General features: G+C 40.0%; 1 protein-coding gene across 4 annotated transcripts in view; it reads right to left on the minus strand.

Annotated features, from left to right (window-relative positions):
* Positions 1 to 1,459: 1,459 nt before the first annotated feature.
* Positions 1,460 to 13,802, minus strand: part of FAM110B (family with sequence similarity 110 member B) — a 72,438-nt gene continuing 60,095 nt past the window's right edge. For all 4 annotated transcript variants that reach the window (XM_081874562.1, XM_081874565.1, XM_081874564.1 and 1 more), the window contains exon 2: positions 1,460 to 4,639. In XM_081874562.1, coding sequence (XP_081730688.1) covers positions 3,184 to 4,296 — 1,113 coding nt within the window. In that variant the 5' untranslated portion in view covers positions 4,297 to 4,639 and the 3' untranslated portion in view covers positions 1,460 to 3,183. The remainder of the gene's footprint in view (positions 4,640 to 13,802) is intronic.

Raw genomic sequence — 13,802 nt, forward strand, 5'->3', positions numbered from 1 at the left:
CTACTGAGCCCCAGTGATCTGTTAAAATTCTGGTACTAATTGATAAAAGTTACCTTCTTCACCTCCTTTCATCTCTGCTCTTGTGGACACATACTTATACCTGAACCACTTTTTTTCAGGAATGGCCTCTAAAGAAGAGACAGTGTGTGAGGAGTTTTAATCCTTCTGCCCAGATGTGGCCCTCATGAAAATCACCCCCTCTTCTTTTAGCCTTAGAAGGCAAGTTTGCATCTCCAGGTAGGGCTGGGAGAGCCACTGCCAGTCAAAATAGACAATGGTGTGGTAGTTGAACCAACAGTCTGACTCTGGTATAACACAGCTCCCTACATTTGTAACACCTAGCCTTAAGGGTATCTAATGGCTGCCTGTTTTCTACTGGGCCCAATTTATGATACTGACTTTGGCCTATGGCATCTATATAGCCTAAGCCAAAGTATTTAAAACAATGCCTCCCCTATTACCTGGTATCCCGTGCCTTAAGATTTCCAAGAGAAGCCTTGTTCTTAGTTCTGTTTATATCTCGTGATGTAATGATGTGGATTAGGATCTTTGTTGTAGCATTCTGGTTGTGGAATTCTCTCCCCATCAAGATCCACCTGTCGCCTACACTGTTTTTAGGTGTCAGATTCATATGTATTAATTTCTACAGGTATATTATTATTATTATTATTATTATTTATGCGAGAGGCCAAGTTGCAGGGAACCAGGCAGAGGGCCTTCTCGGTGGTGGCGCCCGCCCTGTGGAATGCCCTCCCATCGGATGTCAAGGCGATGGACAACTACCTGACATTCAGAAGACATCTGAAGGCAGCCCTGTTCAGGGAAGTTTTTAATATGTGACATTTTAGTGTATTTTTTATCTCTGTTGGAAGCCGCCCAGAGTGGCTGGGGAAACCCAGCCAGATGGGCGGGGTACAAATAATAAATTATTATTATTATTATTATTATTATTATTATTCAAATTTGTATACTGCCCTTCATCTGAAGGTTCCAGAGTAGTTCGCAACAGAAAAATACCAAATAAGAGTACAAAATACATAATTATACAAAAACAAAAGAATATGGTCTGGGCTGATGTAACAGATAGATTGCTGCTGGGTTGTCTGATTCTGATTTCTTGATATATTGGTTTGATATTTGCTTTATGACTTTTGTGTTGATTTTGTTATGAACTGTTATGGCCTTTGGCTAGCACACTAAACTTATTGAATTGATGAACAAACGTATTGTTATGCACTGCCCTGGGAACCTTGGGGTTGAAGGCCAAGACTACAAATTTCAGCAATAACAGCAACCCTGATTATGCCTAGTCTAGCAGTAAAAAGGTTGAGGTAGGGGATGGGAACTGTTTCCATTGTACATTTAACCAGGAGTTGCTTTCACACTCATTACATTCAATCTTTTTCCTGTGCCCACTTTAGCATAATGAGTACAAACAGAGAAACTCATGACCAGTAGCTGCACCAAGAGCTATTTATTAGCATAACACTTTTTTTTAAAGATCTCGTAAGAACTGAAATATGTACAAAGTCTTACAGCATTTACACAAGAAAAAGTTTCCTATTAGCTGATGAAGTATAAGAGTGCTGCAAAGTACTTCAAAGCATGAATAATAATAATGATGATAATAATAATAACAATGAAGCAGACCACTGCACTTTCAACTCTCTGCTATGCACCACAACTGCCACTTTGACATGACAGTTAAACCATTGGGAAGACACAAGATTGTCAAAAGAAAAAAAAGTGTAACAGATTGACGTGCAGCACTAAACATCGTACGGTGCAAGGAGGAAGAGAAGGGTACAAAAAAGAAGAAGCTACATACTGTCATGTTTCTACAGTTTCCTAGAGCTGTAACAAACTTCCACAGCCTTAAGATATAACATATTTAAGACAACATAATCACAATTTCTCAGATATAGTTCAGCTATATTGAGTGTGTTTAAACTTCTGGGTAAGAGGCTCTTATTATACTGATATGGCTGTGTACTTCCATTTTCTGTTCATGAACTGCTCAAACAGGTCTATAAAAAAAGTAGTCAGCAGCAGGAGCTTGTAATCATGATGTGCTTTGTCTAGATTAAAGGCATTCAAAGATCAGCAAACAGGATCTAACCATTCCTGTCAAAAGTTTAAGACAAGGAAGTTTCCTTTAAAATGTCACCCATCCTTTTCATTTTCCCAAGCTCTTTTCAAAATACCCCTTGATTGGTGAAACCAAACCATTACCATTCTTGCTACATAAAAAAAAAAAAAAAGTTTATAGCTTTCCAGACCACTGCTTGTAAAAAGGCTGTATATGGGGGCACCAGGCGTGTCGGTGGGTGTGGAGGGGGGATTCAGTTAGAAGATTACGACAGAAAACCTGTGCATCCTTTCTTTGAAAGGTAAACAACCTTTTTAAAAAGAAAGAAAGAAAGAAAAATAATTGCATTATACAATGTAGTTCATGGACAGGCCAGCCCCCACCCTCCCTGCAACCTCAGCCCTATACCACTGCCTTTTACTGCTATTCACAGATGAAGACATCTGAAGGCAGCCCTGTATAGGGAAGTTTGCAATGTTTGACATTTTATTATGTTTTTATATGTGCTGGAAGCTGCTCAGAGTAGCTGGGGAAACCCAGCCAGATGGGCGGGGTATAAATAATAATAATAATAATAATAATAATAATAATAATTATTATTATTATTATTACAGGTAATCTGACCCATTCATTCCACAGACTACTATGCCGTTCTAATGCACGGTGCTACAACAATCTTAGGTTGGCAATTTCTGTCCTGTGTCTTAACTATACCTGTGCTCAAGACACACACAAAAATGTACAAAACAAAACAAAACCCCCAAAACAACCACAAGGGACCTACAGATCTAGAAAAAAGAAGCCATATAACCATTTAATGTAAACAATTTGTTCATAAACAAAGCCCTATTTAGATTCTGGTCTTAAACTTTTGGCAGATAATGTGTGTATGCTCAGCCAGGCTCTGTAGCTAGTTATTGTTCAAGTGGAAGCCAGGTCAGTTCACATGTTGACAGGCATGCAACTTGAAAACATTGCACAACAAGCAACACAAAAAGGGATCTGAGAAGTGTATTAAGACTTCAAGTAGACTTCACAACCCTTCACAATATTCACAAAGATACAGTCCCTCTTTGCCCCCCTGCGGATCCAACTCACACATGGGACACTTTCTGTGACTCTCTAGCTTGCTTGATGCTGTATAACCACTTGATGATTCTGGCATTTCTTTCGATTGCAGAAATGCCATATGGCACGCGGTCATTGGCACTATCATCGTTTCTAAGGTCACTGTTGCTGTCCTGAGACTGTTCACAGTCTGAACTGATCATACTTGCACTGCGAAAATTGAGAGAGATAATATCAGAGTTAGCCCTTGCAAAATTTTCCATCCCAAGATTTTCAAGTTCTTCAGGATCCAGTCCACAGTAGTTAAAGAATCTTTCAACATCTGCATCAACTCGAAAGTATCTGTCACTTAAGTCTGACTTCGATCGCTGTAGAGAAGGTCGTCTACTGACTCCACAGCTGGATTCTACTGTGTCCATCTCTGGCGATTTCAGCGTGGTGATGGCAGCAATTTTGGGTTTGGGAGGGAGAGGTGGAGCTGAACTACTGCACGGTATTGCTTTTAAGGTTTTGCCACTAGATACTTTCCTAATGTCTGATGAGCTATGGGAAACGTGCAAGAATGACTCTGGCGACTGTCCCAATAGTCTTCTACCCACATTGGAGTTGCTTTCTTGAGGACTGCTACGGCCTTGGGTGGGGTAAACCTTTAAGGATTCTGCAAACGAATGCCGGTTAAGGTCTCCTGAATCGGATTTGTGGGGAGGCCAGTTTCGTGAACTATGTTTGTGACCCGAACCTGAACTAGAGCCCTCTGAGCTATTGATTATGTTTTTCAAAATCTCTAGCTTCAGATTCTCCCTTTGGACACCACTCTCAGTCTTTGCATTGTTGCTAAACACTTTCAAGGTAGGGCTGCCCAAAGCCCGCTTGGCTGCAGGACACACTGGCGGCTTGGGAAGCACTGCTGGTTTCACAGGCTCTTGTTTGGCATTGATGACCTCTTGGCTCTTAACGTATTTTGCCTTGTCAGCTTCCAGCCTCTCCACGGCACTAAGTCTTTTTGGGTTAGGCTCTGCTTGCCTGCGAAAATAGTCAGGTCCTTTGTTTAGAATGCGGAGTGGAACGGCTGAAGTGAAAGTGATGGCGGGGCTGACAGGTTTCACCATGCTACCTGTCTGTAGTGTTTCTGTAGGCATGTTTGGTGGTCTTTCCCCGGCAGCCGTTTTGAATTCCTTTCTGGGATCTTCTAAATGCACAGTGCAGAAACATGTATATTAAGCACAATGAATAGCAGATGAATCTAGGAATTGGGAGGTTAGCAGCAGCAGCAGTAGCAGCAGCAGCAGTGCTTCATTTCACAGCTCATTAAATAAGCACGATGTTTCTTTCTTCCTTCTTCCCCCACCCTCGAAGGCAGCCTTTGTATAAGAAGACCACCAGAAACAAGCCTGTATTAATCCTGCTCTGCTGGCTTCTTTCTTCTCAATGAAGGACGTGGAAGTCTCTGCGGTTCCTTTGTGCTCCACTACAAGCAGTGATCTGAAACGCAAAATAACCAACCACATGTTAGTAACAGTGTATGATATCACAGCTATAGCAACAGAGATCTCTCTCCACACCCCTTCATTTGTTGGCTGAGCTACAGCTGTGGACTGTTCAAGCTAAAACATTCCATCATACTTTCGACTAATGGCATGCGCCTTATTAATATGGGATTAACAAACTGGGATTGATGCACTTCTATGTAGGTATATTTATGCATCTTTGTTAGTTATTTGTAATCTAAGCCTGGGGTTCAATTTTTTAAAAATAAGTTACAGCGACAAAGCTGCAGGCTTATATGGTAAATCATATTCTTGCTTAGACATTTTATGTGGTCTCTTGAATTTTCAAGGCTGTCCCTATATTTCTGCCTGTCATTTAAAACATGGTAAAGAGGCTGAATGAAAAGGACCAACTGGGAGGGAAAATTTAATAATCTCTCCTGCTATATCTATTGTCACAAAAGAAAACCAGAACTGCAGCTGTTGGCGTTTTGCCTAGATGATCTTAATTCATGTATTTTATACTGAACAGTTTATGCAGAGTTAAAAACAGCAATAGCTTCCTTCTCTCTTAATGTTTGTCTCTGCTGTGAATGTTTAAACAACAAGGAGTTTTGTGGCACCTTTAAAAGACTAAGACACATTTTGTTGTTGCTGCTGCAACAGACTATCATGGCTTCCCCTCTGGAATGTTTAAGACAAATGCTACAAATGTTAAGACAAACATCTCCTTCTGATCTTAGGCTTACTTCATCATTGGCTCTGTACTCGCTGTACCTTTAAAGCACATTCAGATCACATTTTTCTTCTTAAAGAATTCTGGGTGCTGCAGTTTGTTCCGGAGTGATGGAATTGAAACCCTGTGAGGGGTAAACTAGAGTGCCCAGAATTCTTTGAGTGAAGCAACGTGTTTCAAATGCTGTGTACAGAACCCTTTTGATCTCATATGATCACACGCCAAAATCAGTTACAAAATAAATCAGTCTTGCAAATCTTACCTCTCAAAGGGGGACTCCTGTCTCCTCTATTTGCTCTGCCTAGTCACGCCCCAGTCCTTCCACCCTATTGTTGTTACTCTTGCTCACTCACTACTTCTTTACCTAATACTCTTTCCCTTCAACTATGCCTTTCCTCTGCTATAGTTACTACTGCTGATGTTATGGTATTTCTTCAAGTAGAAGCACCAGCAACAAAAGGGGAAGGAAACAGAATGTAGTGGCAGCACCTGGTGGGCAGAGAATGAATTAATGAATCTGCCATCAACACAGCTGCAACTTACTGGTGGTAAATGATGAACTGCATGGCTGATAATGCAGGGTGAAAACCATAACGACCTAATTGAATTGCAAGCAAATTAATCTACCATCAGAGGGTACTTAGTGCCTACAAGCCATGAAGCACCATTCCTATACCTATACCTGTGATTATCTAATGCTGGGGAGCAACAGACCAAGATATGACCATCATGCCTTGCACGAGAATCACACAATAGTATCTGACTGGTCACAGTCAGCAGGCAAAATAATGAGTTAGACAGAAAACTAGTTTAATCCAATATGGCAGCTTGTATGAAAACATATCATTTTGAAGTGACATAGAATAGAGGGTAGCTCTGCACCAGGGGTGTGAAAATGCTCCCCACGCCCTTGCACTGGAACTGAGTGGGGGATCCAAAAGCGTTTTTATATGTCTTCCTTTTAACAAGCAAATTATGTACCAGCATGGGCATTAAATAAAAACACAATTTGGTAACATTTTATTAATGCACTCCAAACAGAACATTATCTTCTTTCTTTTTCAGAGATGTTACACGGGTATAAAAATATTTATTATTATTTCTTGCTATGAAATTATGACACCAGTAATTCACATATATTATTAATTCTTAAGATCTCTTAATCTACTTATTAGTATCCAACTCAATAAAAGTTCTTTAAAGCTTCATAGAGCAGGAAAGGTTTGTTATACTTCCTCAGTAACTGCTGAAATAAACATAGTAATAAAGACAGAATTATACATCATTTAGTGACATTAAGAACATGGAATGAGTTCTTTAATAGGCATTACCAGGCAAACTATGGAACACTAAGGCTACAAAAAAGTCAGCAAATTATGCAACAAAGCTATATTGAATATTCAACCAGAAAGTATATGCAATACTGCAAAACCTAAGATGTTTAAAGAGTGTGGTAAGCAAGTGTTCCAGCCATACAAACACTGGCTGGTAATTAACCTCCATTGCCCCCTCCATTGATGCAAGGTATCCACTTGTGAAAGATGGGAAATTTTCTCTCTCCCTATTTCCCTATAGCCCCCTGTCCTCCCTATAGCGCCCTGTCACACACATATCCCCCAAAAGTCTGAGGTGGTGGTGGAAGGGAAAAGGAAGAACAGCATAGCAAGTAAACTGTTGTTGCATTTATTTACAGCACAGACAATGCAGGACTAACCTGTGCCCTTTCTGTATCAAAGTCTAAGCTCAATGTCAATGGATGCCATTTATCAATCAAAGCTCAAGCTCCGCTTTCACAATAGATGTTCCCATCACAAAAGCTGTTAGTTTCATATTTTAAGTTAGATTTCCCCCACCCTTGACTCAAAGTTTGTTGTTGTTATTGTTCTTTATTGTTCCAAATAATCAGCAGATACTAGTAATAAAACAAGCACCAAGGAATGTCCTGATTCCTGTTACTATATTCTTGCCCTTTTTATTGCTTTTGTGACTCCATACTAAATCTGCAGTGATTTCTAAGTTTCTTGCGCAAGGTGCTAATCAGTTCCTGGAAGTTGCTGCAATTGACAATCACTGTCCTGATACACTGACACCATAAACATATCAGCTGTGATATGGCATGCCTTGCATCTCTATTTCTCTCTTTATACTGCAGAACTGCAGTGTTATTTCAGTAAATGAGGATCTAAATTCAGTTTCTAAAATGGAAATTCAGTAGCATGTAAAAAACAAACAAACCTGGGTTAAAACCTGGCACACATGTAACTCATATGCTTTCAGATGCAAATTATTCTCTTTAAAAGGTTGCCAAACACAAAAAGCCTTGCATCGCCTTGCATCTGGATTATGAATAGACTTACTGGTTTCTCACTAGGTGGAAGTGTCCTTCAAAAGGGTGTTGTAAGTTTTTAAGCAACACTGTGTGCCAAATTTTATCCCTTAGCTATGTCTTGTGGAAAGGGAGATTTGTTTACAGTGGTACCTCTGGTTAAGTACTTAATTCATTTCGGAGGTCTGTTCTTAACCTGAAACTGTTCTTTTTTTTTTTAATAAATCTTTATTAGCGTTTTCAATAAGAACACACAAAAACAACAATTAAACAAGAAAAAACAAAAATACAAAAATCCAAAATTTAAAAGAGAAAAAGGAAAAAAAACAATTAAAAACACGTATAGTTTCAATTACTTAATTTCATTCAATTTATTTCTCAGACCTCCTCACACCTCCCCTTCTTGTATTCCAATTTAAATTATGAATTCAACAAATCCTTATTATCCAAATTAAAACATCCATACTTAAACATCATTGCTCCTTCTTAAACATTTTTTCCTAAAGTCGACCAAAATTTCCCTTCCACGGCTTTCCCCAGTTCCAAACAAATAACAAAACAAAAATAAAAAACAAAGCAAGTTATAGTTATAGTTATATACCCTTTGGATTCCCAAACTCCACCCACCCCCTTCCCGGTTTCAGTCCCCAACAAGTGTTCATCAGTTCCATATCATATTTAGCCTGGAGATCTCACGTCCGAGGCTTTTAAATCTCTTTCTCTGCCGGCCTTTTTGGTAGTCCTTAATGTTGAACCCCAAATTTCGGAGAGGCTTCGGCCCAACAGGATCCATATTTTTTCCAGCCAGCCCTCCAAACTTAAAAATAGAGCCTATGGGGTACTCAAACATACTTCTTTCAAGCCCAACTGTCCCCAAAGCTCCAATTTCCACCTTGATCAAATTTGTAATCCTTCGGTCTTCAGATCTCCCCGTAAGGAGGTCTCTCAATTTTAAACCTGAAACTGTTCTTAACCTGAAGCACCACTTGAGCTAATGGGGCCTCCTGCTGCCGCCGTGCCGTCGGACACGATTTCTGTTCTCACCCTGAAGCAAAGTTCTTAACCTGAAGCACTATTTCTGGGTTGGCGGAGTCTGTAACCTGAAGCGTATGTAACCTGAGGTACCACTGTATTTCAAGGAGACACATGACTCAGAACTTAATTTTAGAAAGCAAACTTAAATCAGACCATTGTTGTGCTGCACACATGCTGGCCATAAAAAAAAAAAAGATCTCTTCAATGGCATGTAGATGTTGAATTGAATATCTCTAGAAAGTAGAGCTAAAATATGCACTTCAAAATCTGACTTCATATAGTCTCTAATGTTAACAAATTAGTTAAGAGTTCAGAATACCCTGCTGAACCATCATCTTGTTTTCTGGATAGTGATTCATAAAACTTTATAGCACTATACCCTATTACCTTTTGACTGCTACTTAAAAACAGCCTTCTCTGCAATAACGGCACTGTAAAGGTTACTATTTATTGGCTTCCATCCTTCCCCTCTCTTATACATCATTAATAATGGAAACTCTTTGGAACACTCTATTTAAGCGATCCCTTTGTATTCTGCTATTAGCCTTTTATCTTAGGGCTACTATGCTAGCTTTCAAAGCACCCTGGTAAAAAAAACCATGATTACTCTTGTTGCAATCTAAGGCAGTGTGCACATTACTGGCTTAAAACACAGCTAGGTCATTCTTTTTCTCAATTCGGATCGAAGCAGGTTTGTGGGGGAAATGGATCAAAATGCAGTTTTTCTTAAGAAATCACAGGATAGGTGTAGATTGTGGTTAACCTCTTGTGTACATGGCTTTCCAAACCAGCCATGGTAGTGAGGCATCTGATCAAGGCCTGTATTTTAAAATGAGCTTAAAGATATATTTGCAAATGTTTGTATGTTTCATGCCAAGCAGAAACCAGCTGGCTAAGTACTTTGGCAGTTGTTTATCTTCCTGCTCTCCTGAACAAGGACCCCCCTAATATATAGCAGTAGCAGGAGACAAGTTTCTCAAAGTTGTAAAAGGGAATTACAGGCTGGGAGCAAATGTTACACTGACCCTACATATTTACAATCAAGCTGCAAAAACACTAATTAAGAGTTGGTAAATAGTAAGATTTATTGTTTAACAGAAAATAATATCATGTGCCTCCCATCAGACTCTAGCCATATTTTCCTAAGGTTTAAGGTATACTGAGAGAGTTAAAGGGCAATAAATTTTGGGAAAAGCAGCTGGCTGGGAAAGGGGGGGGGTGTAAACTGAAGAGGCTTCTTTTGAAGCTGTTTTTTACTGAGTTCCTTTTTACTTTGCAAAGGCCTTTTCTTCTAAAAAGCTATCTATGTTATGTATGAGATTTGTTGGCTTAATGTAATTAGGCAAAGGATTTAGAAAGTAAGAAATGTTAGATTCTTATGTTAGATTCTTATTTCATTGATGGTGTGTGAGAATGTGAACCCAAGATCTCTGTTTAGATAGAATTTAATACCACGAGCCATTTGTTTTAGCCATTTGTTTTGGAATGCAGGGGCAACAGGGGCAAAAGGTGATCTGGTAATTAAGGTGCTTTGTCGAGGCAAATATATGGCTACTTGTCTGCCATTTATGGATAGAAGGAAATATAGCTCTTTGTCTCCCATAAAAGGTAATAGGAAATGGGTGTATCTTTTATGATTGGTTCTAGCAAACAGCCAATAGGAATTTCAACCAGGCTGATTGGACAGAGGCAGCCAAAGGAGGAGCAAGGGGGCTGGGCTGAGGAAATATAAGTGCTGGCCATCAGGGCTGGAAGGGGCAGAGCTTTGGTAACCATATACCACTGTGCCTATCATTTATTTGTCTGACAAATAAATTATTATTTTAATTTCTCTATTGCTGTGTTGAATATTTCATTCCAGCTAAGCGTTAACCACAAGCAGGGTGCTACAGTAGCACATTGGATAAAGAGCAAAACAGAGAGTGTCCACAGCCTATTTCTACATTACTAGCAAATATGAACAGAGCAAACAAAAACCTAGTGCTACATATAAAATGTGTGCTTAGAAATTAGCTTACTTCTTTGCAACTGTTTTCTTCCTTGCCCTTTTGCTCAGACCTGACAAGGAAAAAATGGCAGATTTTGGATATTTTAAAAAGCCCATAAAACAAGCAGTTGTAGTACTGGATGTGAGAGAGAATCAGTCTCTGCACAACGTACATTCAAAGCATATTTCTCCACTCACAAGAAGCCTGGGAACTGTAGTTTGTAAAAGGTGCTGGGAAATGTAGTTCAATGGCGGGGTAAAAGCTACAGTTCCCAGGATTCTTGGTCCAGGTGTTCTTTAAGAGAGCTTTAAATATATGTTGTGTTTGCAGCCTCAAATAAAGGCTGGCTGAGATTTAATGACTGTCCTGTGGTGAATACCAGAAATCTTAAGAGATGAGAGTTCAAGAACCATTGTTTAGGATTTTTCTTGTCCAACAAGAAAAAGGATTAGGCAAGCTGGCTACTTGGCATGATGGCTATGCTCTACCTTCCAAGGTCACCAGTATGCCTCTGAATGCCAGTGGCTGGGTTACATGAGTGCTGAGTATACTGTTGAACTCATGTCCTGCTTCTGAGCTTCTCAAATATCTGCCTGGCTATGAAGAACAAAATGTTGGATTAGATGAACCTTTGGTATATGATCCATCAAAGCAAAGACACACTTAAGTCTCTGATAGTCAGGTATTAGTTAAAGGAAGTTATTGCACTTCTTGTGCAACTTAGGGTTTTTATTTTGGTTTTAATCTAGCAAGATGAAAGGCAAATTTTCCACTGCCTTAGGAGCTGTGAAACAGAGAAAAATGAAGCAGGGACAAAATGTAGTTTTCTATGGTACAGTTGCACTGGATGTAGGCAAAGGTTGTGGTGGAGAGGTTATCTCTCTGAAAATGAGGCTCCAGTGACCCTAGTTGAAAAGCAATTGGTTAAATAAGAACGTAAGAAGAGCTGGCTGGATCAGGCCAATGGCCCATCTAGGGAAATACCCTGTTCTCACAGTGGCCAACCAGATGCCTGTGGGAAACCTGCAAAGAAGACATGAGTGCACCAAGACCCCGTCACCTGTAATCTCCAGCATGCTGCCTCTGACAGAGGCGCTGCAACATAGCCATTGTGGCTACCCTGGGATCCTACAGGGTGCTGCTGGACTCAAACTTAGCGGTCTGATTTTGTATTTGTATCCTTATATCTAAGGAAGAATGCTGAATAATATTAGTGTGAATTATACATATAGCGGAAGCAAAAGTGGAAAACTGTGGGCATTGCTTTTTCCTCCTCTGTGTTGGGGAGCATGTCAGTGGGGAAGAATGGCTTCTATGCTAGCATTTGTGAATGCTTTGCCCTGTTTATCTGCACCTAGATTTCTTGCAAGCTGACTATGAACTCAGCTAAAATGTAAAGGTAAAGGACCCCTGACAGTTAAGTCCAGTCACGAACGACTCTGGGGTTGCGGCACTCATCTCGCTTTACTGGCTGAGGGAGCTGACCTTTTCTGGGTCATGTGGCCAGCATGACTAAGCCACTTCTGGCAAAACCAGAGCAGCACACGGAAACGTCGTTTATCTTCCCACTGGAGCGGTACCTATTTATCTCCTTGCACATTGACATGCTTTCGAAGTGCTAGGTGGGCAGGAGCTGGGACCGAGCAATGGGAGCTCACCCCATCGCGGGGATTTGAACCTCCGACCTTCCCATTGGCAAGCCTTAGGCTCAGTGGTTTAGACCACAGCACCACCCGCGTCCCTACTATGGACTCAGATACACAGCTGCAAATAAAATGTTTTAAATCTGCAATATACAGATGTGACACTAGATAGTACCAGTGAGCTATGCAAAATTCAATGTATTTTTCAAAACATTTCTTAAAAAAAGCATTTTCACAGAGTTTTTTAATATGTGTGTAGATTCCACCTATATGGCTTGGAATTCCAAGTGTTCTTGGAATATTGCAAAAATTTCATGGTTTTTGCAGAGTCTGGAATCAGCTACAGTGCTGAGATAAAGGACAACCTCACTTTAAGATAATAAGAGAAATTTAGATAAGTTGGATCCAATATTGATCTTCTTAGTGCTCTAGATCAAGACAGCAGCTTCGGATATGGAGAAAAACATGCCAGAAAAGACAGATTTGTGATCCATGGATATAAAAGTTTGAATAACAGAGGCAACAATGAAATAAAGGAAAACAAATGGGATAGGGGCGTTATGGATTAGTACAGCTTAGGCAGTGTCTGTTAAAGTACTGTGGTTTACTTAGCTGTTCCTTTCATTGATAATTGCATTGATTGATTGATTGATTGATTGCAGGTAGAATCAATGGTATTTTAGGAGAAACCTGAAGATGAGTTCTAGAATGAGAGTAGGGACTAAAATATAAAGGAAATCCAGCAACAGATTCAGGTACCAAGTTAGGAAGACTAGGCAGGCAAAACAAAGGTATTGAGCAAGATATCAGCATGTTTCAGGGAGCCCCATTTCAGAAGTTTAGGCAAGCCCCAACTGGCATGAGGGCTGCGTTCCAGGTTATTGCACAAGTCGGTGGAGAATGCATAAGTCCATTACAACCCCACACCACTCCAGCTTCTTTGGGTCCAAAAATGGCCCGTGTGTGCATGGTTGCACATTCTTTGAATGTGCACAAAGTGCAGATTGCCTGTACAAACCACCATTTAGGAAAAAAATCCAAGGGAGCAACTGTGCACCTACCAAACAGTTCAATGATGACCAAGCATGCTCAGTCACCACAATATGGCAAGTATAAATTGGGCATGAGAAAACTGATTGTGGTGGCCTGAAAGAAGACATGGCTGGCTGGCACACTGAACAAGAGGACTGTACACAGATTTTGCTGCAGGTCCATGTTTAACATTTTATTGTCAAATTTGGTATCCCTCCATAACTTCCATCACCCAACTTAGCAAAGATGCCTGCTACTGAATTTCAATAAAAGCAAACTTCTCATTCTCTTTCTATTAAGGACATACCTACAAAATTAACACAATACAAACAAGATATTCAGGGTGTGTTGTTGTTGTTGTTGTTGTTGTTGTTGTTGTTGTTGTTGTTAAGAGGAGA

This window comes from Podarcis erhardii, assembly GCF_964252035.2.
Source record: "Podarcis erhardii genome assembly, chromosome: 8".
Classification (NCBI taxonomy): Eukaryota; Metazoa; Chordata; class Lepidosauria; order Squamata; family Lacertidae; genus Podarcis; species Podarcis erhardii.